Source organism: Aspergillus nidulans, chromosome II (assembly GCF_000011425.1).
Source record: "Aspergillus nidulans FGSC A4 chromosome II".
In the NCBI taxonomy this organism is placed as follows: domain Eukaryota; kingdom Fungi; phylum Ascomycota; class Eurotiomycetes; order Eurotiales; family Aspergillaceae; genus Aspergillus; species Aspergillus nidulans.
This window is the reverse complement of record NC_066258.1, coordinates 879,905-903,564: the sequence shown is the minus strand read 5'-3', so window position 1 is coordinate 903,564 and position 23,660 is coordinate 879,905. Positions and strand designations below refer to the sequence as shown.

The 23,660-nt window shown below is 50.1% G+C and overlaps 10 protein-coding genes across 10 annotated transcripts, besides 1 other annotated feature; 6 read left to right on the top strand and 4 right to left on the bottom strand.

Annotated features, from left to right (window-relative positions):
• Positions 1–23,660: part of a sequence feature (contig 1.141 1061..203328(1)) that runs on past both edges of the window.
• Positions 1,665–2,913, top strand: ergS (the record flags this gene model as incomplete). The annotated part of the gene is made up of 3 exons (XM_676325.1): positions 1,665–1,740; positions 2,025–2,374; positions 2,440–2,913. 3 exons carry the CDS (start codon positions 1,665–1,667, stop codon positions 2,911–2,913), a joined length of 900 nt encoding a protein of 299 aa, XP_681417.1.
• On the top strand, positions 4,385–6,437 carry ANIA_08147 (uncharacterized protein; the record flags this gene model as incomplete). The annotated part of the gene is made up of 5 exons (XM_676324.1): positions 4,385–4,462; positions 4,538–4,747; positions 4,800–5,227; positions 5,278–5,505; positions 5,561–6,437. The coding sequence occupies 5 exons, from the start codon at positions 4,385–4,387 to the stop codon at positions 6,435–6,437; spliced, it is 1,821 nt and encodes a 606-aa protein (XP_681416.1).
• Positions 7,944–9,140, bottom strand: ANIA_08146 (uncharacterized protein; the record flags this gene model as incomplete). Its single annotated transcript, XM_676323.2, has 2 exons — positions 8,664–9,140; positions 7,944–8,579 (listed from the first exon to the last, which is right to left on the bottom strand). Exons 1-2 carry the CDS (start codon positions 9,066–9,068, stop codon positions 7,944–7,946), a joined length of 1,041 nt encoding a protein of 346 aa, XP_681415.1. The 5' UTR covers positions 9,069–9,140.
• On the top strand, positions 9,663–10,598 carry ANIA_08145 (cupin domain-containing protein). Its single transcript, XM_676322.2, has one exon. The coding sequence runs from the start codon at positions 9,839–9,841 to the stop codon at positions 10,349–10,351; it is 513 nt and encodes a 170-aa protein (XP_681414.1). The 5' UTR covers positions 9,663–9,838; the 3' UTR covers positions 10,352–10,598.
• Positions 11,959–13,101, bottom strand: ANIA_08144 (uncharacterized protein; the record flags this gene model as incomplete). Its single annotated transcript, XM_676321.1, has 3 exons — positions 11,959–12,072; positions 12,423–12,492; positions 12,575–13,101. 3 exons carry the CDS (start codon positions 13,099–13,101, stop codon positions 11,959–11,961), a joined length of 711 nt encoding a protein of 236 aa, XP_681413.1.
• On the top strand, positions 13,623–14,865 carry ANIA_08143 (FPP/GGPP synthase family protein; the record flags this gene model as incomplete). Its single annotated transcript, XM_676320.1, has 3 exons — positions 13,623–13,981; positions 14,050–14,383; positions 14,491–14,865. The coding sequence occupies 3 exons, from the start codon at positions 13,623–13,625 to the stop codon at positions 14,863–14,865; spliced, it is 1,068 nt and encodes a 355-aa protein (XP_681412.1).
• On the top strand, positions 15,747–16,838 carry ANIA_08142 (prenyltransferase spyF; the record flags this gene model as incomplete). Its single annotated transcript, XM_676319.1, has 3 exons — positions 15,747–15,846; positions 15,905–16,217; positions 16,289–16,838. 3 exons carry the CDS (start codon positions 15,747–15,749, stop codon positions 16,836–16,838), a joined length of 963 nt encoding a protein of 320 aa, XP_681411.1.
• ANIA_08141 (protein CYP5073A1) lies at positions 17,165–18,936 on the bottom strand (the record flags this gene model as incomplete). The annotated part of the gene is made up of 5 exons (XM_676318.1): positions 17,165–17,610; positions 17,682–18,269; positions 18,338–18,506; positions 18,561–18,668; positions 18,754–18,936. 5 exons carry the CDS (start codon positions 18,934–18,936, stop codon positions 17,165–17,167), a joined length of 1,494 nt encoding a protein of 497 aa, XP_681410.1.
• Positions 19,508–20,874, top strand: ANIA_08140 (FAD-dependent oxidoreductase; the record flags this gene model as incomplete). The annotated part of the gene is made up of 2 exons (XM_676317.1): positions 19,508–19,842; positions 19,929–20,874. 2 exons carry the CDS (start codon positions 19,508–19,510, stop codon positions 20,872–20,874), a joined length of 1,281 nt encoding a protein of 426 aa, XP_681409.1.
• Positions 21,375–23,147, bottom strand: ANIA_08139 (protein CYP652A1; the record flags this gene model as incomplete). The annotated part of the gene is made up of 4 exons (XM_676316.1): positions 21,375–21,805; positions 21,870–22,477; positions 22,534–22,633; positions 22,697–23,147. 4 exons carry the CDS (start codon positions 23,145–23,147, stop codon positions 21,375–21,377), a joined length of 1,590 nt encoding a protein of 529 aa, XP_681408.1.

Below are 23,660 nucleotides of genomic sequence, written 5' to 3'. Positions count from 1 at the left end.
CTACTGCTGCAGCTGGAGGCGTCCTCTTGTATCCCCGCAGAGGCCGGTGGATCATACAATTCTGTCTGCCAAGTACGGATTGCAGCCGATCTACAGGGAAATCGGTATATTTCCCCGCATTAGAATGCAAAATAGAGCGGGGAACTGACCATCGGCTATTTCATTTATCCCTTTTACCCGCTAGCCTACGCCTGTCAAGTCGGTGGTTGGGCAAATCCTACTGCGTATAACTAGTAATCAACCAAGCTAGATGAGGCAGGAACACAGAATATAGTTCAAATCAAAATGGCCAGTCGCAGACAAGCCTCTTTTTGCTCTAGCACAGGGTCGGCCAGAAGTCCGCAGTATAGCCCTGTTACGATGTCCAACATCGCAGTAATCACTTGCTTTCTTTCCAGAAGACTACAAAACACGTTTTGCAGTATCTGATGCTCTATATAGACCAGACAGCCATAAGCCTCGTCCTGGGTCTATAGGGATGTCGCTTTTGACTCTGCACAAGGTCTAGGCTTATGTCTAGTCCTCGCTTACCCAGAGACCGTACATACATCTTAGCTTCCAAGAGTCATTTATCTCGGAGTGCACATTTATGGTTGTCACATATCTTTTTCATTTACTCCATCGCAAGCACATATGACCACATGAGTAGGGGACTAAGGCTCAAAATGTCTACAGTACACGACCGTCGTAAGGCGATGGATATGATACAGGGACCGGCATAGTCGCCGATTGCCTAGCGGCACACATCCTGTTAGGCCTAGCTATAATCCAGCTAGCGGAAAGAAGGAGGCTTGAAGATGCCATTGGATGCCATTGACCTTCCAGCGAGTCCAAGGCAAAGTAAGACCTTGAATATTTTTTATGTGGGGTAATCTCGCCAGGTCAAAGGACGAGCTTCCGTACATACCTTTTGCACTAGGTATTTAAGCCAAAGAACAAAAATTTGGGTAGAGGTCGCGGAGTGTGGACAACGCCCGGCTGTCGGCATCATGCAATCCCGGTTTCGGGACCCGCGGACTGTACCATTGACCGGGTTGAGCCGATGACTACTGGTTGAGGCTTGAGAGTTAGGGCTGTAGTCTGCAGGTAACGTGGTTGCCTGGAGGATAGGGCTGAGGCTACTGGTGCGGATACTCATGCAAAGCTTGACCTTCCCAGGTGATGGATCTGCTCTTTAGGACGAGTAAAACCATGTAAACTGCATTCCACTTCTCCAGACGGCCTAGATCAGGTTAAATCAATATTCCTGGACAAGTTAGAATACTGATGCCTGGTTCTCAGCTGGCTTTGATTCTCAACCGAATGGAGACCACGACCAAGGCTGCGAGTAAATTTTGTTTTCTTTTTATTGTTACAGTATTGCTTCACATCAGCTACTAATGACGGCATGTTAGTGAAAGGTCATTTGCATTATACTATGCTTCGCTATGTAGATTAACAATGCAGTTTGGAAACGTTGCAGTAAATGCCATCGACATTCAATATACCGCAGCAGTGCTTGTTGCATCAGTGGCCATGATGGAAAACATGCAAGAGCAGCTGATATTCGTTTTAGGATAAAAGGCAGTGCTTGCATTAGGCTGCCATATTACCCTAGGGCTATGCTGGCAGCAGCGGAGTATCAGGAGCCGCAGATGGGCGTGCCCTCATCTTCACACGACAATATGCCAGAAACTGCATGCCCAAGATGCCTAAGAACCAGTCAGATCAGCTTTATCCACTCAGCGCTTGTTGTCCTGAGTGCGTCAACCACTGACTTTCTATCAATATATCTACCAGTTCTTAACCTCACGTTGCAATTGCCAGAGCAAGCAGTTGATTCCCGGCCTACATCCATCCCTTAACTTCTTTAATGCACCAATTTTTTCATCCTCAAGATCCGGATATGTCATACAAACAGAAAAGGGTGGAAGAAGCCCCGGCCACAACTGCCAAGAGTCAAGGGAAAGTTCTTCTTGCCGATACCATCGGACGATCGCTATATCTACGCCAAATCCAACTGGATATATATAATTCATGTTCAGAGCCTCTGCTTATTTCAGAACCTGGCCGACTATTCGGCAGCAAGTCGCCTGCATCTCAGTGGCTACTAGTGCCTAGCCAGCATCTCCCTGGGAGCGCCACAACTTCGTCCGAGACACTTACGACCGAGACCCGCGATGCCACTCTCTGCAATAACAGCCCAGCGCCGTCGAAAAGCGACCGTCACACCTCTACAGAATCTATCGCGTCACGAGCTCGGATAGTTAGTTTGAAAGGCACGGCTACGGAGCAAGACGCTGAGTGGCTTGCACTTGAATACGGTCTTCCCTCACAGATGGGGCTGCTGGACCCTAGCTATTCAATATTCATAAACGAGCAAAAAAGCGGTGGGGTATGCTTCAAGATTTTGACAAGGTGGCCGTCGTATTAGGCGACCCCCTATGCCATGTAACGCAGATTTCTGCTCTCATGGCCGAATTCAGGCTCTATCGGCATCGAAAACGCTGGGGGGTCTCATTTCTAGGTGCTGGCAAAGGGCTGGTCGAGTATTCTACGTCCGCGAAAGAAGGAACGTCGACGATACTCCAGTTTGGACACAATCGAGTTCTGAATCCTCTAACGAACGAGGTCATCCACGAGACCTGTGGCAAGCGAATCCTAACGCAGAACCGACAACTCCTCAATCCAAGCAAGGGAGACCTCTCGCTTGAGATCTACACTCCATCTGCCCAAAGGACGGACTACAGGCTGGAATGGGAATTGAGTGCAATTTACCACGACTGGTGCATAGCCCGCAACGCTACCAAGAAGCCACAAGCCTTCATAACAGAATATGATCCCTTCCTCATACCAACACTGATGACCTACATTTACGCGCGGGATAGTCACGGCGCAGTCCTCGGGTTTGCGGCCCTCCGCTGGGTGGTATGAAAGGCGGCTACCACGTTGACCCGTGTATCGCAGCACCCGGGGCCAGAAAGGGGGTAACAGACCTTCTTCTTTTCGCGTCGATGGCATACCTACGGCAACAAGGAGTTTCATATCTAAGCGTAGGGTATGAGCCTTCTGAGTCATTGGCAGGGATATCAGGGTTACAAGGCCCTCTTGCACCATTGACGGACCGGCTCTATCAGTTCACATTCCACCGGCTTCCAATTTCAGGGAAGAGAGCGTATTTTGACAAGTTTAGGCCTGATGATGCACAGAGCGAACCGGTTTACTTGATATTCCCTTCAAAGCTGCCGCGTCCACGAGATGTTTTGGCCGTCGCCCATGCCGCTAATATCAGGCTTCGCCGGCTGGTATTTTACGGCAGCCCTAGGTCGTGATATAATGATTCGTTGTCAATCCATTCCTTCGTTCCCTTTCCTTTGTTGTCTTACCCTTCCTCCCCCCTCTATATAGCAGACGATGATATTTAAACCCACCAGCCCGCTCGCTTTCTTGTGTCATGGTAATTTGTCGGCTCATCCCCTAATACTACTCTGTATGTTCTCTTATGTTGGTCTAAAGTCGGCTCATACTAGGGCAACAATGCCACATTTACCACAAGCTGGTCTCATCATCGTTGCGAAGCCACAACCATCTATCTGTGCAATCAACACAATCCCACGAATATTGCAACGAAAACATCGTCCGTAACACTGGTGAGCCTATTATTCGCGTGCGCCTGTTCCAATGCGTTCCAGACAGGTGCATATATATACAACGGCTGAACAGTACCATAATTCTCGTCAACCGCACACACTGTTGGCGGTATTATGACTTGAACTTTCGGCTTTGAGGCATATAAGAAGGCGCCAATATTGATGACTGCTTCATGGTCTTCAGCACACGGGGACGGTTCCTACCTGAATACCACTGCACAGTTGTCTCCTCTTGCCATACCACTTGGTGACCTTCTCTCTCTCACCCCCACCTCTCTTTCTCTCTGCTTTCTCTCTTTCTTTTCTTTCATTCATTCATTCTTCTCTCTCTCTCTTTTTTTTTTTGGGATTCGCCATTCTACACAAACATTGCAGCCAATAAACCCTAATAGTTCGTTGCGTGCTGGATTCCAGTTACAAGCAGTACCCTAACATAGTAACAGCCGGCTTGAGAAAAGGGAGTGCGCTTTGTAGGTTTTCATAGTATATTTGATATTCTAGCTGATTTATATCTAGTCCATACCTCGAGGCTGGCATGTCACCTGACTCCTAGAGTGCTCCGCTATCTGCAGGGACCGCGTACACCCCCCCCCCCCCACACCCCATACCCTCCCCACTTCCATTGCCACCCTTCTTGGCAGGCAACACCAACCTCATCTCCCCACGACCAATCTTTCAATCTCGCAGCTTTATAGTTGCAACCAGTATCCGATCTCTAACACGGATTCTGCTTGTCTACACACCTCTGGGCGACCATGACACAGCCTGAGGATCCACTCACTCCCGGGCTTTCCAACAATGACCTCTGGCGGCTAATCCGACGTTTCGACAAGGTACCTACCCTGCTGCGATCAAAAAAATAGAAAAAAATCCCCAAAAATTACTCGTCCAATACTAACATCGCGCAGCAAGTCTCCCATGTTGAAGCAATTCCCTGCACGGACTCTCACCAGCTTGACCTCAACCGCGCTGCCGACGAACAGTTTCCTGCATCCAAACTGCAGAAAACAATCGAGCGCTTCTACGTCTCTGTTCTTGTCAAAGTCGGTCTCTTCATCAGTCACGTTAACCATCTACGATCGTGGGATGATCCCCGTAGGACGGGGGTCTTTGGCGCTGTAAGTAGACTGACGTCACGTGTCTCCGGTATGGGCTAATGTGTTCGTCTAGGTATATCTCATAGCATGGCTGTGCGACTTCATCATACCCCTGCTCAGCAGTATCCTTCTCGCTATGATATTCAGCCCTTCGATTCGCTCGTCTCTTTTCCCTCCGATCCCTGAGAGTGAGTTGCAGACGCAGGGACAGCCCTCTTCAAGGGAGGAAAGTACTCTCCATGTCCATGTACCGCCAGTAAACGAGGGGGAAGCCGAGGATGAAGCTGCGGATCTTGTAAACGGCATCAAGTCTTCGATCCAACAGGATGCGCAAGAAGCTATCGGGATCCCGCCTGGTATTGATGGTTTAGAACCCGAAGTCGTGGTCGCATCAGATACCGCCAGCGCCGATGAGCCGGGGAAGGCAAAGACTTCTCCGGCGATCAGAATAACTCTATGCGTGATCAGTGACATAACAGATCTTTGCGAGAGGTTCTCCAAGTATGTATCTCTGTAGATGTGACTAGGGGATTCCTGACATAAATGTATAGCCTTCTCTCGCCTACTCCGCCATTCAGCCTGATCGCGCCTCGTCTGCAGCTGGCTGCAATACTCATGCTCATATTCCTGGCTTCACTATCAGTTTCAAGCCACTTGATCGTGAAGACATCCTCCCTGGCAATTGGGTTTGGGTTCTTTGGTGATCCGGTTCTCAGTCGAGCCATGGACTTTCTGAATACCAAGATTCCGAACTGGAAGACTTATCTGGATATTGAAAAGTTTGTTCCCAAATTTGATTCTTTTTTCCAGATTTGTATCTAACAACCGGTGTAGGACACTCCTCAAAGGCGTTCCAACAGATGCTCAACTTACCTTGACCCTGCTGCGCATCGGCGAACTGAACTCAAGCCCACTCCCAGTTCCGCCCCGGTCAGACTCGGCCTCAAGCCCAGAGCAGTCTCCACTGAAGCTCTTCCGCCGGAAATCTTCCAAGACAGTTGAAACTGGGTCTGATGCATCGGATGCGGTCGAGTCTAACAAGAGTCAAACCGAGACCGGAACGGTTTCATCAGAGGGAGAATCCACGAAGAAATCGAAAGCCAAGAAATGGCTTCGCATACTGAAATTTGCGCGCCGCGCTATCACAACAGCAATCAAGGGCCATGTCGCGTACAACCGCGCGATGGGCCTCACGGGCGCCGGATCCCGATACTACGCAAAGAGTCTCCTCTCCGCCGCCCTGGACAGGAATCTCACTTTTCAGCATCTAAGCGTACTCGCGCTTGGACCGCCGTCTTCTCACCACCTCCACGGCGGACCATTTACGTTCGAAGCCAAATTCGAACGGAAGCGTGGAACGGCAGTTCTTGATTTCTCGGATAATGAACATCCGATCCTGTACTTCACATCCAAGAATGCGGCGAAGATCCAGGATGATCTTAGGATTGATAGCCAGAAGGGTGAGAATGTGCTTTTCCGTGTTCCAGTGGCGGATATTAGAGAACTGAGAAAGACAGAGGGGCTTGGGTGGAAGGGGAAGTTGATTGTGCAGCTTGCGGCAGGGGGCGAGGGGTCAACGGAGGGATTGGTTGTTCTCGTCAAGGATGAGGACGGGGTAGAAAGGAGCTATCATCTCACGGGGGTGAGAGGAAGGAATGTACTGTTTAATCGGCTTGTTGCCGGTGGTGGGCAGTGTTGGGAAATGTACTGATTGGGGAGCTACCAGGTGTAGTCCTTCATTCAAGGAGGCCAGTCACTTCTTCGTACACGGACTATACTCAGTTCAGAACAGCCAGCGATCTGTCAAGGCATATATGTAGAACAAGGCCAGATCTTGATGCGCCCTCGACTGAGGTTGGAGAGAACATATAAACGCATCTATATGCCATACCATAAACGTCATTTCAATCCAGTATTTGTCTATATGCACCTCAAGGCTCCAGGGCATTAGTTTTGCGACGTTGGATTCGTTCTTGTGTCAAACATCTAGGCCTGCCCCCGTTGCACATAAGAATTCCATAACACGATGCCTGTCTTCTCAGAGCCGCCAGTGACAGAAAAACAGATAGAGGATTTATACTTGCTTGCTCCCGTGTCCGACCCGAACCATCATCGCTAAATGTTAATGAGATAAGAAACAACATACGGACAATCGGCCCACAAGTCTAGACCGTTGAACTGCCCAGTCCAGGCTGCATCTTTCATAACTCACACAAGGCTAAGAATCCTCCTTTCGGCCGTTATGCCTGCAATCGGTCAATCGCGTACTGGGGCCGGAAGCTATGCTAAACCCTGGTGCTCTTACACCCACTAACTCAAGCGGCAACAAGCTAGCATATACGGGCCGAGAACTATGGTGGCTGACCGTATACTGACTACAGATTATGCTACCAGGAACTAAACATCAGGATCCAGTCAAGCCGATGGAATAGCCGGGAAAAGAACCCTGTTCTGCATGGAGCTACATGAGGCAAGCAAAGGGCCGGTCTGATACGTCTTGACGCGGAGAGTCAGTAGCAGACCTTGCCCAGGTACTGCAAGACGTGTTGGATTGCCGGGGTCACAAGGACCATGCGCGATATATTGTGAGAGGTCGCCTAGACTTGAATGGCACTGGGCAGTCTAGCCATGCGGGGCGCGGCCAGAAAACCGACGCTAAATGCTTACATGCATGTTAATCATGCAATGCGACGTAATGCTGCAAGTCAGATGGCTTTGGATTCTCCTGAAGGATGAGGCTGGACAGGTAGAGATCAGGAAAGGTCTTACAGAATACGTGGGGGCGGGATTTATGCAGGCGGCTATACGTCTAACGGAAATTTGATGCCAGAATCAGTCCACTGCTCCTTATTCCATCCGCGGAGATTAAAGAATCGAGTGTGTAGAGGTATGTCGTTGAGCGATTGCGTTCTAGAAACAAGAAAAAATCCAGGAGGGGGTGAGTCCTACATTGTACATACATCCGGTTAGCATTGTACCTGGTAGTATTGTGCTGTCTGTGCCAAATACTTAGTTCTCCAGAATCGTGCTCTTGCGCGCGGCTCGAAACACTAATCATCCTTTTCGGCCTTGTTGCTCCTGCGATCTTGTCCTGCTGATGGGATCGTAGTGTCTCTACGCGCATTGGCTGAGGGGTCTCACGACCAAAACTCAAAGCTGCCATGACTATACAAGATATTCCATTCGCTATCAATCAATGATGAGGAAACGACCGTATCTATCTATCGACCAACTGCACCTCATCACTAGCCTCTCTCCTGTACGAAGCCCGCCAGGCCTTTGGCGCCAGATGCCCCAAGCCCGACCCGTATCCATGACTATTCCGCTGAGAATGCCCGTGGCTCTGAGAGTTGGAACTCCCACTCCCCTCGCCGAGGTAGATTCCGTCCGAGTTCCAGTTGCCGATGGCACCGCCAACGGGCCTCGTCGCAATATCCCTTAGCCTATTCAGAATAACAAACTCGAGCTTCAGCTTGATCCCGTAGACGCACGGCTTGAATGCGCCCTGGAGATGGAACAGCCGCGGTCCGGCGCTCTGGATACCCAGTAGCGTGATATCGAGTGCGATGATGAGAGTGTTCGCGTAGATCAATTGCCAGAGAACCGCCTTCTCCTCGTTCTTCATTGCTCGGTGCGCGGTTAGCGCTGGAGGCTGGGCATGCGACGCCGGCGCTGCCGTCGCGCTGGGTTCCGGAATGGACCAGCGCAGCGTAGAGCGGCCGCGGAGAAAAGTGCGCGTCTTGAAGATATAGAGAATCGAAAGCGCTGTTTCTTGTACGAAAAAGACGACGAGCTGCACACGGTCCCAGGTGAGATTGACCGAGGTGAGGTGCGGGCTGATCCGCGTGGATTGCTGCGCGTAGCCGTTAGCAACTATTCTCCGTCTCTCTTGTCACCATCGTTTCCGTGATCCAACTTAGGAGAAGGGATATCGTACCGCAACGGTTCCCAGCACAATGGTTGGCACAGAGAACCCGACCGAAGTGAAGATCAATACCCATTTGATCCTCCTCAGCGTCTTCGCGGAGCTCATGAGCAAGTGCAGCCGCGAATACAGCACCCAGCTCTGCGGGACGACCATGATCAGCCAGGTGAGATAGATCATGACAATTGAGGGCACGGGGTCCGTCCAGACGCGAAAATCGGCGAGGATAATAAAGAGCGGTTGAAGGATGACGCCTAAGGAAGCGAGCGCGCACGACCAGAAGTAGAGCCCGCGCCAGCGCTTGAAGACCATAAAGAGCGACATGTTGATCTCGACGCCCAGACACCAGGAGACGCCCGTAAAGGCGGCCATTGTCATTGACATAGGGAGGTCGTCCCGGACGTCATTGCCAGCCATTATGATGCACAGTAAGCCGCAGAGTGCGGATGAAGAAAGAAAGCAGTCGATCAGACAGATCTCAGGTCTCGGCTTCAGACGTCAGCTTAGAGGTCGGCTTCAAAGGTCGCAGTGCGACTTGCTGCAGAGGAAGACCATAGCATTAATGGGGACCCGGACGGGCTCTGTCTGGTTTCACTGGGCTATCGTATGGTCCCTATTGGAGGGGCGACGCGGCGCTTAATCCTTGCAGAATGCGAGGGGGCCAGATGAAATGTCGGGGCCAGAAGAAATGTTGCTTTCTTATCATTTGGGCGTTTTTGGACTCCGCCTGTGGCGCGGGGGCTATAGGAGCGGGAAGCGATGAGTTGTTTGCTTCATGCAGGATCAGCAGCTGTGACTATGGACTGATCCATGGCCGCATACATGGAGGGTGGCCACTGGCTCATATAGGATCCGACAGACTTGGCGATTAGCCCTACCTGTAGGAGCAGAGTATGGCAGTTACACAGCATAGTCGATTCTATTCCAAAAGCAGTTAGCGCCCATGTGACCCAGCTTTGACGACGGCTTCCGATGTCAAGTGATGGGATCGCCCGTCAGATCAGTCTGGCCCAAACACACATAAGAGGAGATCAGCGTCCATCACTCGTATTGCATCCAAGAATCTCACTGTTCCTGAGATTCCATCGGCTCCAGTCGTTCACTACCACTATCATTACCACTGCCACTGCCGCGGCCAATACTGCGCACGCTATCACTACCGGTCCAGCCAATAGGCCTCGCCCACAATGTCCCTCAACGCGGGCCTCAGCGCCGCGCACACCGCACAAGACGTCATCAGTGCGCTGAACCTGACCCCGCACCCAGAAAAAGGCTGGTATATCGAGACCTACCGCGACCCGCACAACTTCACCGATACGTCCAACGGCACGAGTCGCAGCCGCTCGCCGTCGACAAACATCTATTATCTCCTTGAGGGCGAGTCCGGGCTGTCGCACTGGCACCGGGTCCTCGATGCGGTCGAAGTCTGGCACTACTATGCGGGTGCGCCGTTGCAGCTTTCACTCTCGTGGGATGACGGTAGCCCCGTCCGAGATCTGGTGCTGGGCCCAGATATCTGGAACGGGCAGCGGCCGCAGATCGTGGTCGAGCGCGGGGAGTGGCAGCATGCCTTGAGTCTAGGCGACTGGACACTCGTGGGCTGCTCGGTAGCGCCGGCGTTTGAGTTTGAGGGGTTTGAGATGGCGCAGCCTGGATGGGAGCCCAAGGGCGCGGAGAAGAAGGAGGGAGAGAACGCGTGATGTCGTCTGTTTAAACGGGTGCTGTAAAGAGTCTGCTCTGGAGTGAGGTGAGACGGAGTTGGCGACGTGTGGCGGGCTCCCTTGCATGATAGATGGAGCGAGGGTCGGCCATGAATGACATGGGAAGCTTTTCAACAATACCCATACCTTGTTTTGTTATTTGTTTAAGACCAGACACGGTCGTTGATAGAATTCCTACATGAATGCATAACTGCGCCGATGACGATAATGACGAATACGATCAGGGTCCTGGATGTAGTACAGTACCTACGTATGGCGCATACCAGCCCGAACCTTGTTCTTTAAATATGAAAAAGAAAACAAATAAAATATTCATAGAGCAATATTGCCTAAAAAGCCATCAATATACACAAAATATAGAAAAAAGACGTAATATACTCCACAAGCAGTTGCGCGCTTAGCTGGACCTTTCATACTGTAGTAATTCGAACTGTCATCATCACCACAATAAATGTCTTTATGTTGGAAATTGGCTGAGCAAAAGGAAAGGGTTAGCCTTATGATTCATGCTTTAAGATATAAGAAGTTTCTAGTACTCGACGAGCAGCAGCAGTTCTTTATTTCCCAGTCAATACTCCATGGCCGAAGGGAGCCGGTATCACAAAGAACAATACGTCAATATCTGAACTATCAAGCATTTGAAAGTCAGGAAGAGGCATTCCTAAATATTATTACTTGATGACTTCAGGGGGCTTCCAAACATGCTCAGGTCAAGGAGATGGCGGCTTGCTTGTGGTATTCGTTGCGAGGAGCTATATCCTGCTGTATATACAAGAAGGGTTTGTTAGAGAGTGAAAGATATCAAGTGTGGGTGAGTAGAACTAGGGACTGTATTAACCGAGCATCTGCTTGTGCAAGTGTTCTGATCAGCAGTCCTGAGATGCGGGTACCTTGTACGAGGAACACATAAGAATAAGAGAAGTAAGCGAGGACCTGTGGATAGCCTTTTTTCCATTGCCTCTACTTGTAGTCTTTGGACGAACTTGTTATATAAGTTTCTTGCTCTCTCTTTTATCTTATTTCATAAAATGATTCATATCCTCCGTTCATCCAGCTGTTACTGCCAGAGAGTCTATTGATTCGAATCGTCATGTTGCCTATTGACCTTCCACGTTATCTACCTTTCTAGCTTCCTTTATCTTGAAGTGATTCTGACCCTCCTAACATCCAAAACACTCTAACCAAGGCTGAATGCGCAGTACACTTGATGCCAGCTCAGCACCCTTCCTCTTCCATCGGCCACCCGTCCTGCGCCTCTGTTGTTGCCCCTATTTCACTCCAGCCATGCTAATATTGACGTCGCATGTTGTGAAATGCAATTGAATTATCTGGATGGTGATTAGAAGATGTCACTCTGATGTAGCTTCAGATCTATATCAAAAGGCTGGCTGGTTCGACATTTCTAGTGCCATAGAAGCGTGATATAATTAAGACAATAGCTTGATGTTTTTGCAGTAAAGACTTGAATTCTCTTGAAACTTGTTAACTGCTACCTGGCTTATGTTACTTCACTTGGATTCACTTATAACCAGTTTGATTACAGCATTCATCTTGTTAGGAAAGATATCTGCTTACATTGTTATATTTTATACCCTCTGCAGCTTTGCATGAGCACTGCGTGGGCAATGCTTAGGCTTTTGGATCAGGACGTGGCATTTTGCGTAGATTCTTCCGTCTTTGCCTCTGACCAATGCTGATCCCTATAATCAGAGCGTCTTATCAGTTTCAACCTATAATGCTTTATCGAACTCCCCCATACCTCCAATACAGACTTTCTGCAGCGTGTCGAAAGATGGCAGAGGTTTCAGCAATCGTAGCGACGTGGTGCAACCGTCGGCAGCCACATGTTGATATCGATACCTGGCTGGCTCAAATCAACGACTCTCATTCTCTGTATCCAGCCACCAAGCCGCTGCTAAGCCAGCTTCTGCCTCCCCGCTTGCTCTTCAAGCTGACGAGTATACCAGAAGCAGACCCCATACAAAATATCTAATACAAAGAAAGCCCCCGATAACCACCGCATGAGAATATTATCCGACCACGCCCATACCTGCGGCCAGTAGGTCGAGCGAAGAAACAAACTAGCTACTGCGAATACTGATGCGATGAATCGTGAGAGCCTATGGTTCAAGTTAAATCAGCCATTCATACTCGAGGCATTCAGTGCAATTTAGTCAATTCAATCTAGGATGGTAGACTTACCACATTCCATACGACGCTCCACGCGTATGTCCCCGTTGGACCAGCAGACCCAGCGCCGTGCCGCTCATTGTGATCAAACATACCATACCGCTCCAGTAGAACGCGCGAAGCGGACTAAGCATCACAGAGAGGGCCCAATGGCCCGAGAAGAAGCCCAGGATCCCACCAAGCACGAATAGCGGCAGGTAGTGCCTGAGAAGGGGCGGATTTACGTTTCCCGGTGCGGCTCGCGCAAACTTGACCGTGGTGTAAATGACAAAGATATCAACGAGTAGCCACGAGCGGACGATTATAGTCGCAATGGGCAGCGGCGGGGGATAGAAGATGGCATATACAAACTCCCAGGCGAGATTGTTACTCAGTGCTATTAAGGAGACGCCGGGTGTCCGATCTTGGAAAGCTGCTCGAATCGTCGTGAAATAGTTCATCAGCCAGCCGGTGCCGGAGACAGCGAAGAGGCCTAGCAAGAAGGGTTGCACTTGCTTGAACTCGGCGGGTGCGGCGTCGAAATCCCAGCCTTCTTCCATGGTGATAGATTTGGATTCAAAAAGTATAAGATCTAACTCCAACAATCTGGGGAGAAATTCGATCGAGCCCTGAGGACAGTTGGGTGCTCAGATGTTCCACTCCATAGACACAATTGCTTACTTCTCGGTTTTAGCATAAAGGACAGACTTATTACGGCTAAATTAGACCCTGCATTTGTCTAAGAACCCATTGTAACGCTCGGACCGGCGCCCGTGTCGATTTTATTGAAGTCGCACTGCCACCAGCGGAGCATCTTGTCGTTGGCGGCCAAGCCTGCAGCTTTAGTGCAGGATCGCATCTATAGAGACTACATAGATTAGTATCGTTACCTTGGCTATAGTACTTGTTGTACTGGCAATTCAGCTGACGGTTACGGCCTTGCTGTCCTGTATCCACGGCCGCCCAGATATTCAAGCATGAGAGTGTCTCTGCCGTCGCATACAGGATAAGTACTTAGATATATAAGCAAAGATATACCAAGGGCTTGATTGCGCGCGTCCACACCGTCGTGCTTGCCACAATGGTGTTTGATACTCTCAATGCTCCCCAGCCGTATCAAGAGCATTATCCACCCCGGTGGAACGTACACCACTCGTCCTCCCCGCTTCCAAATGGACACTCTATCATTCCAAATGGACACTCTATCATTCCAAATGGTAAAACTGCCGTAGCAGTGACCAATGGAGCAGATAACCAACATCAGCATAAAGGCAAGGAGGAAGAAATCATCTCCGCACCTGTGCACTATATCTCGACCCTCCCAGGCAAAGACATTCGCGGTAAACTCATCTCGGCCTTCAACGAGTGGTTCCAAATCCCAGATGAGCAGTTGGAGATCATCAAGCGAGCGGTTGGGCTACTTCACGTGGCTTCATTGCTGTAGGCTCTTTCACCCTCACCCACCAAACCATCCAGTTCAGACAGATTGACAATTTGTGTACGCGCAGAATCGACGATATCGAAGACTACTCCAAACTCCGCCGGGGCTTCCCTGTCGCACACAGCATCTTCGGCATTCCGCAGACAATCAACTCTGCTAACTACGCCTACTTCCAAGCACAGAACGAGGTGCTGAAATTGCGCAGATGCGAGAAAGCCTTACGTATCTTTACAGAGGAGCTTCTGCGGCTGCACAGAGGCCAGGGAATGGATCTCTACTGGAGGGATTCCCTCACCTGCCCCAGTGAAGAGGAGTACCTGGACATGGTGGCAAACAAGACGGGCGGGCTTTTTCGGCTCGCCATTAAGCTTATTCAGTTGGAAAGTGACGTTGATGAGTTCGTGCGCCTCTTGAGTTTCTTCCATTATTTTAGACAAGAGCTGAACAGACTTGATTACGGCGCAGGGACTGCGTCCCCCTAGTGGACCTGCTAGGTATAATCTTCCAGATCCGAGACGACTACCAGAATCTGCAGAGCGACCAGTATGCCAAAAACAAGGGATTTGGCGAGGACATCACAGAGGGCAAGTTCTCGTACCCGATTGTCCATAGTATTCGAAGTAGCAGTCGTACTGGTGTCGGGAGCGACAGCAGTCTGCAACTGCTGAGCATTTTGCGCCAGAAGACGGAGGACGAAGCCGTCAAGAAATATACTATTCAGATCCTTGAGAAGACAGGCAGTTTTGAGTTTACGAGGCAGAAGTTGAGGGATTTGACAGCGAGGGCTAGGGATATGCTTACTGAACTGAGGGAGAGGGCGGGGGCTGGAGCGGGGGCTGCGGGGTTGCTTGGCATATTGGATTTCCTGGAGCTGAAGGAGTGATTTCTTTCGTTTTCCATTTTCAGTTCTGTTTTCATAGTTTATTTTTTATTTTTATTTTTTTTATTTTCTGTTAAGCCCCACCAAAGCTTTGAATGAGGTGTATTTGCGGATTGAATCCTGAATAATACGATATAGGGTTATACTAGGGAGCGGAGTCAATTCTATACTAGCCTCTTTCATCCCCAGTTTCTGGATACAACAAGATGGTATTGAGTTTACCTGGCAATCTATCTGCAAGCTGGACGCCTGAAAATCAAGAGAAGGCGCAAGGACACTAACGGAAGGCGCAAGGCTTGGAGGAGATCGGGGAGATCCCGAGATACGGAGGTACGGTCCGGCCACCCTGAAGAATTGTTATAGTCTTTCGATGCTGACGAACTGGGCCTATCATGGCTGTAGTAATGTATCGGCGGGATTTGTTGGCAAACTTTTTGTATTGCTGAGCCCGGCATGGCCTTCTTCAGGAAATACTTACCCATGCTTATCTAGACATGCTGTACCGGCTTTAAGGGTGTTTTCTATCCGGTACAATGGAAACAGCCTATTTACAGAATAGAAATCAAACCATTCTATGATATGTAAGCAGGGAGTATGGAGTCCACCAAGTGTGAGGAGGACAAGAGAAAAACAATACCCCGGCTACCTGCAACCACAGTATTGAGAATTATCTTGAATTAGTATACAGTAACAGTAATTCCCTGGCAACAGTATATGTGGGACCGCTTAAAACGGCGTGTTAGCTAGACATTGCGAGGTGGTAGCCTCACGACCACATCCTTAAATATTTCTAACCCTGCGTACCTAAGAGGAAGAATTGAGCATTTGCAGAGTCCCTGACTTACCTCATTGATCACCACCTCCAGCAAGTCAACAACGACACGATGGCACACTCCAAGCGAGATCTAAACCATCTGGCCATTGACCTCCTCGTCCTATCCAGATTCAACAGATACAACCCGCTTCTGGCCACCTTTGCTGGAGGTACTCAACCTATCCCCTCTATTCACTAAAGGAAAGCTAATGTCCTCTTCTCCGTCAGTCTGGGCCACCCTCCTAGCCGGATCCGACAGAATCGCCCACTCACAGGGTCGAAGTGCAGATACAGATTCAATCTCACCCGAATATGTCCTCCAACAAGCCCTCCTCTGCTTCACATGCAGCTTCGTCTTCTGCGGTGCAGGGATGGTTTGGAATGACTGGATAGACCTGCAAATTGACAGACAGGTCGCACGGACAAAGAACCGCCCGCTTGCACGGGGGGCCGTCACTGCATCTGAAGCGTTGCTCTGGATGGGCGCTCAGTATGTCGCGAGCTGGTTCTTGGTTTCATGGATGCTAGAAGGGGAGAATGTGTATGTTGCTGCCAACCTTCAACCTCAAACTGTACAAGCCAGTGAGTTGTTGAAAACTAACCTTGAGAAAGACCAGCAGCGATGCTCCCCGTAACGCTCAGCACGATTCTCTACCCCTTTGCTAAACGACCCATCTTCCGCCGCTTACACATCTACCCCCAATACCTCCTCGGCTTCACACTAGCATATCCTTCCCTAATCGGGGTACTCGCGATAAAAGGCCTCAACCAGCCCCTCTCAGCTTCCATATCCGAATCTCTCCCGCTAGCAATAATGGTCTTCACCTGGACGCTCTACCTCAACACCGCATACAGCTACCAAGACATCGAGGATGATCAGAAGATGGGCGTGAACTCTTCGTATGTGTTCGCGGGCTCGTATATCCACTACTTGCTTGTGCTGCTTGCCGGACTAACGCTGGGGGCTCTGGGGTGTCAGCTGGCTGTGCAGGGGTCTGAGTGGCTTTGGGGGAGTTGGATGGGGGTCTGGCTTTGGTCTTTCTTGGGGCAGCTGGGGAGGTTTGATAAGACTAGGCCTGAGAGTGGGGGCGGTTTGCATAGGGAGAATTTTTTGTTGGGGGTCTGGACAATTGGTATTTGTGCTGTTGAGTTGGTTCTTTGATTCTCGACTTCACGGTGTATTCAACTACGCCTAAATACCTGGGAAAGAGATGGTTGGGGGTGTATACAGCTTTGACTAGATTGTTCCTTCTGCGTCAAGCAGTTGTTCAATAGTGATTGATTTCTTAGAAATTAAGTTGAGTCTGTCAAGCAGTATGCAATTCACGTTCTTGAGAAGATTGCAGTTTTTGAGCATACATTTGGGGATTTATGTATTCAATGTACTTGTACGTTTGTGGCATTTGGGGCTAAGCTACAACTCTTTATCATGAACTTCGGCTTTACATTCATTTCACTCCCAAGAAAATTCAAGTATAGCCAACTACACTAAATATCTATCTCCGCCTCCCTCCTCTTAACCCTCAACATAGCCCTCTTATCCCTCCAAATCATCATCCCGTCTGTCTGCGCCCCAGCAAGTGCTCTGTCCACTAGGTCAAAATCATACTTGAGCAAAATATGACACAGTGCGACCTTTGTCTCCGCGCCGGCAAAGAACCGCCCTGGGCACGCGTGCTTTCCGTATCCAAAGCCCATATGATTGGCGCTTACGCTAACGAACGAAAGGCCACCACCGCCGCCGACAGTGCCAGTATTGGCACCCCTCTCCTGCTCACGGAGCTTTACGAAGCGATAGCCATCGAATATTGCGGCATCGGGATACACGGATGAGTTCCACATGTTGTCTGTTGTTAGACGGACTTGTGCGCCCTTTGGGATGCGGGTGCCGTCGTTTAGAACGACGGGTTCGCGGGCGATGCGGGAGAGGGTAACTGTGCACCATTTTATCAGTCACTGCAATTGCATACAACTGATAAAGTTGGTAAGAGGGAGGGTGACGAACAGCTAGCAAGCGGCTCCAACCTCTGCGTCTCCTTCAAGACACTATCAAGCAGAACCATCTTCGCCAAAGCGGCTTCACTCCACCCATGCTCTTTTACGACAGTGACGATCTCCTCGCGAAGGGGCTGTATTAGCTCCTGGTGTTCGCAGAGCGCCGCTACCACTTTCGTCATCATGTCACTGGTCGTATGCACAGCGGCATACGCTAGTCGGAGCTGCGTGAGCGTAGCATCGTATTTGGTGCCATTCTCACCAGCAACACCGTCAATCCAGGACAATGCATCAATGCTCTTATCTTCACCCTTACCTTGTGTGGTCCTACGAGCTTCCAAAACACGTTCAACAAACGGTCTTCCAGCCCTCACACACCCCCGGAGCGCCCTGCAGGACGGGAGAAACCAGTGTGCTAGCGGAATGAGCCGGCCATACCAATGCAATTCCTTCATTGCAGCTGTGCGGTGCGCGGTGTAGCTAATGGCATTCTGGATCCAGTCGCGGTTGCGGCAAAGTTCCTCGCCGATGAAGATGCGCGCTGTCAGCTGGGCGATGAGGAGGTTCATGGTCTCGTTTAAGGAGATGGCGTGCCATTCTAGCCACAATTAACTCTGGACTTAGGGTCTGAAAATGAGGTGGAGGTAAGGGGGGTGGGAGACGCACCTGTATCATCAGACCAATTTTCTCGCAGGAAAATTCCCGTCTCTGTAGTTAAGGGCTCAATTAGAGCACCCAGTTTACGCGAAAATGCGGATGCCGTGTCCCAGACTATATGGTTATGGAATGTTCCGGTGAACATGGCTTCCAGGCCGGGGACTGTGGTTAGGAAATCCTAGCCAGGCATCAATCAGTTGCTCATTTTGCTGCCGTTTTTGGAAACACGCACCTTCTCCAAGCCATCCCGGAAGCTGAGAAGGTCATTGTTTCGTATCTCGTGAGCGTAGCGATTAGGGAGGATAATCGAGTTTCCGAAAGTGAGAATCGGGCTTTCAGACTAGTTAAAGCAGGATATATTGTCAATTAATCTGTATTTTCGTTTTCACAAGAAGGCGTGTATAGCTAGAAATGGGAGGAAATACCTCCTTACGATCTAAGCTAGCCGGGTTAAAGGGCCAGGAACGGGGAGCATTGCTCTGAGCTTGCTCCTGAGTCTGCTTGCCTCGTCGCAGATACCAAAGTAAGGGGAGGGAGATGGACAGGATGCCCAGAGTCAGATGAAGAGGATCAGTCAAGGAAGTAGAGAAAACGTCGTATAGAGCCATTGTCGGATTTGTTTTAGTAGTGCCAGCCTGTGAATCATCCAGGAATAGTCAGCGGTACATAATATAAGCGCCTGGTAGCACAACATAGAGACAAGTCCTACCTAATCAGTTGGTCACCTAAACATGGAAGACTAGACACAAACCATGTAATTATGCCAAAATTGCACTCCAACTTTTGTATTTTTGGACCCCACGCGCAGGGTAGGAGAGCCTAGGTGCAGGCACCCCCTGTTCCAGTTCTGCAGCCCACCGGATAAGTTAAAGGCAGAATTGTAATGCAAATTACCGGAATACCATACGAAGACGATATAGATATCTACTTGTTTATCCGAGGAGGACTACTGCACTGTAACATCCATATCACGTCACCAGGGAACACGGGCCGTGTCTCCAGAGTAAGAGACAGAAGGATTCGATTGATAGTTGACGTACAGACCAGGTTGAAACTCCAGCATGGGGAGATCCATCTCATATCCACATCCCAAAACAGACAAACAAAGCCAGCCGAGCTCGAAGTATAGTCCCTATCCCGAGAACGAGAAAAGGAAAGAGAACGGAAGCTGCCCGCACCATGAAGCCCTCACCCTCACCCTCACCCTCACCATCACGCAAGGCCAAGGTCAACTTCAACGTAATAATCGTCGGTGGCTCGATCGCAGGCCTCACGCTCGCCCACTGCCTCGCCAAGCTCCCGAACGTGGACTTCGTCATTTTGGAAAAGAGAGCGGAAATTGCTCCCCAGGAGGGTGCCTCGATCGGTATCTTGCCACACGGCGGACGCATCTTAGACCAATTGGGCCTTTTTGAAGAGATTCAGAGACATGTTGAGCCGCTGACTACAGCGCATGTTTCGTACCCTGATGGGTTTCGCCATACCAATCGGTCGCCCACAGTGCTTCTTGAGCGGTAGGTCTCTCCTCCATACCTAACTACCTAGGTCGTGTCTTAAGTTGCTTCTTGACAGAGAATTTACTGATTCTGTGGATGGAAAGGTTTGGGTTGCCCCTGGCGTTTCTAGAACGGCGCAAGCTGTTGGATATTCTGTATACATCTCTACCGGATACTTCGCGTGTGCTTCTTGAAAAACGCGTCGTTTCTGTAGAGCAGGAGTATGATGGTAGGAACAGCATGACTGTCCGGACGCATGATGGATCCAAATACCATGGTGACCTTGTCGTCGGGGCGGATGGAGTGCATAGTCGAGTACGTCGTGAGATGTGGCGTCTTGCTGAACTTGAGCAGCCGGGTCTTGTCACAGCACGAGAGAAGAATAGTCTGTCCTCTAAGCCCCTTGATCTCAAGAGTGTAACTGCTAAGTTGGTGGTAGGTTTGAAAGTCGACTACGCCTGCATTTTCGGTATATCAGACTCATTTCCAAATCTCCTCCCAGGAGAGCAAGTAGCGAGTCTGCACAACGGAAGATCATTCCTCACATTTCCCGGAAAAGACGGCCGAGTGTTTTGGTTCTTCCTCCGAAAGCTCAACAAGCAATACCCCTATATTTCTGCACCGCGATGGTCATCGACAGACATAGAGAAAATTGCTGAGCTGTTTGCAGCCGATCATATCTGGAATGGGGTTCAATTCGGCGATCTCTGGAAGCGGAGACAGGTGGTTGGTATGACGAACCTCGAAGAAGGTGTCTTTTCCACATGGCACTGCGGCCGTGTTGTCTGTATTGGTGATAGCATGCATAAGGTACCTACATCACTCCACATAATGGTTATGGTTCAGCTAACAGGGTTGGGAAGATGGCACCCAACACAGGACAAGGAGCCAACTGCGCAATCGAAGACGCCGCAGCACTTGCCAATGCCATCAGCATGGCCATCAAACACGACTACCACTCATCTCAAGCAGAAGTTCACTTTCTTCTCCAATCCGTCAGTAAAACCCGGCTGGCTCGGATACAGGAAATTTACAAGTCCGCCCGCCTAGTCGTCCGTCTGCAAGCGCGAGAGAGTTTCCTCCTGCGACTTGTTGGCCGGTATTACCTCCCGTATTCCGGGGACTTACCGGCCGATTCAGCGTCGAAGCTGATAGTAGGAGGGGAACAGTTGAGATTTTTGGCCCCATCGCTACGGTCGGGGCCCTGGTGGGAAGAGAATCGCAGGAGGAGTCTGGGCTACTTAGGGCTTATGCTGACTGCAGGTGTGGCTGTGCCTGCACTTGTTCTGGGCCTCGTTGGAGCTTTAGGCTATTTATTTAATTTCTTTTAACATTTAGGCACGGGCCGGACGCCCACCCCGCACGGTCCTGATTGCTGAATAGGAAGCATCGTGCGCTATGATCTCTATCTTTACACGTGTATGGTGGACTTATTGCTTCCAAGTATAGTCTGAGCTGGAGCTGTGAGGTAACATTGAATCCTTCAATACCGGACCTGAGTCCGCGTCTTCCAGGCAAGATAAGCCAGCTAAACTAATCTAACCAATTAACTAGAGATCAGAAAGGTCAATCTCCTCCCTCCTTCTCCTGACCCCGATCGGACACCAAACATTGGCATACTGGGCTGCCCCATGCTCAATAATAACCGGCTTCTGACCGTCCAGTAGTTTCAAATCGTACTTTAGTACCACATGGGCAATCAGCACTTTAGCCGTAGTCGCAGCGAAGAATCGCCCTGGACATGCATGCATCCCGTGTCCGAAGCCCAGATGATTGTTACTCGTTGAAACGAGCTGGGTCCAGTTTTCTTGGCCGGGGAGCTGCCGCAGCTTGAGGAATCTATATCCGTCGAATACCTCTGGGTTCTCATGCACGGACTCTGTCCACATGTTGTGGCACGATACTAGCGTTCGTGTGTTGGCGGGCACTTGAAGACCGTCGCTGAATGTTACGGGGGATGTTGTGGTGCGGACCATTGTGCCTGAATCAAGATTTTGTTAGATGAGAGACTGGAATCATTATATCGTCTTTGGGGAGAAGGCTACCTATTGAAATCGGCTTCAGCCGCTGAGTCTCCTTCAGCACGCTGTCCATCAATTTTAGCTGATACAGAGCCGGCTTGACCCAGCCCTGCTGGCCAATCACCTCGATGACCTCTTTACGGAGATCATTCACTAGCTCAGGCCGACTGCATAGATTGAAGAGCGTCTGGCTAACGAGGTCTGAGGTTGTGTGGATGGACGCAAGCGAGACTTTCATCTGAAGGAGCGCAGCGTCGTAGATGGCCCCGTTGGCTGTTTCTTCGGCCCACTCGATCATATTGCCATCGCTGTCTCCCTCTTCTTTCACTTCTGTCTTCTTTTCTGGCAGATTATTCTTTTCTGCCATTCTGGCTTGTGCGCGCTTCAGTCTCTCCTCTAAAATAGGGGTGATGATGCGCCTTGCCTCTTGCGCCTCGGCACGGAGCTTCTTGCACAGTGGCAGGAACTTGGCTGCGAGTGGTCGCAGTGGGTGCGGCCATACTTTTAATGACTCGGCTGCTTCGAAGAAGGTCACTGTATGGTTCACTGTGATGCGGAGCCAGTCTGGGTTGTAGCAGAGCGGGGGCCCTTGGAAGACTCGCGAAGATTGCTTCGCGATTGTGCGGAGGACGCTTTGGTGAAGGGGAAGCGAGTGCCATTCTATCTGTATCAGCTTCCATAATCTCACCAGGAGTGATTTCGGGTTGGGGCGGGGATACCTGTGTCGTCGGTCCAGTATTCCCGCAGGCCATCAGCGGCTTCTAGAGAGATGGGCTTGACGAATTTGCCTTGTCACATTAGCCATTATCACTCTATCAGAGGTATAGAAAAGAAATGAGCATAGTACCTACCAATAGCCCTAGTCAGCTTATTCCGCACAGTCTCGACAAAGACCCGCTCAAGGACATGGTCATTCTCGAACATCTCAAACCCGGCAATTGTCCCATGGAACATATCCTCATTATACTTGCCGATATCGAAGCGTCTATCGTTACGCACCTCAGGCGCGTACTTGGAGTCGAGTATGAGTTCAACGTCCGTATCTGTCATGATATAAAACGCGTTCGGGTGCTGCGCGAATGCGGCCTTAAAGAGCTCGCGCGCACCACGCTGGAAACGCTTCCGCGCGTTCGTCCAGAGGATCTCAGATCCGGTTCTGTCGTTGAATATCTTCGCACCCTTGACGCGGAGGTAAGGTGAAAGAATTGTGAAGGCGGTCCATGTTAGGCTTGTTGCTGTCCCAAAGACGATGAGAAGACCGAGTACGGCCACGAAGTTGTTCTGAAGGAGAGATTGAAGCATGTTTTTTAAGATAGCAATGTCAGCCTTGCTGTCTAGTTCTAACTGTTTGAAGGATCTTATTCTTGATGTACTGACAACGTACTGTAAGCCCGTCGGCCGTACTTGTACGCTGGGGCTGTGACAGGGATACGTATGAGCCTTGTAATAACAAAGATATCAGTATAGTGTACTAATGAAGGAATGGAATGCATGCGGTATTTAAAATGCTACTGCTACTTGCGAGAAGTACTAAGTACGTGCTGCAGGACGCCCTGCAAGCCTTCCTCCTTGAACGTCTCCAGGTCTGCACACTATCGAATTATATTAACCGACGGGTAAAGGGGAGTATAGCCGCTGCACCAGGTTGCAAAAGGAACTATGCTGACTTTTCGTAATTTCCAATACTCTGCGTTGCTCGGCGACTCCGCGAGCTAGAGTTGGGGTTGGGGCTGGTGCTGGGTACGCCTACTGCGGTAGACATTGCAGTTAGAGATCGAGCTGAAGAAAAACCCTTTACTTAAAACCTGGCAGAAC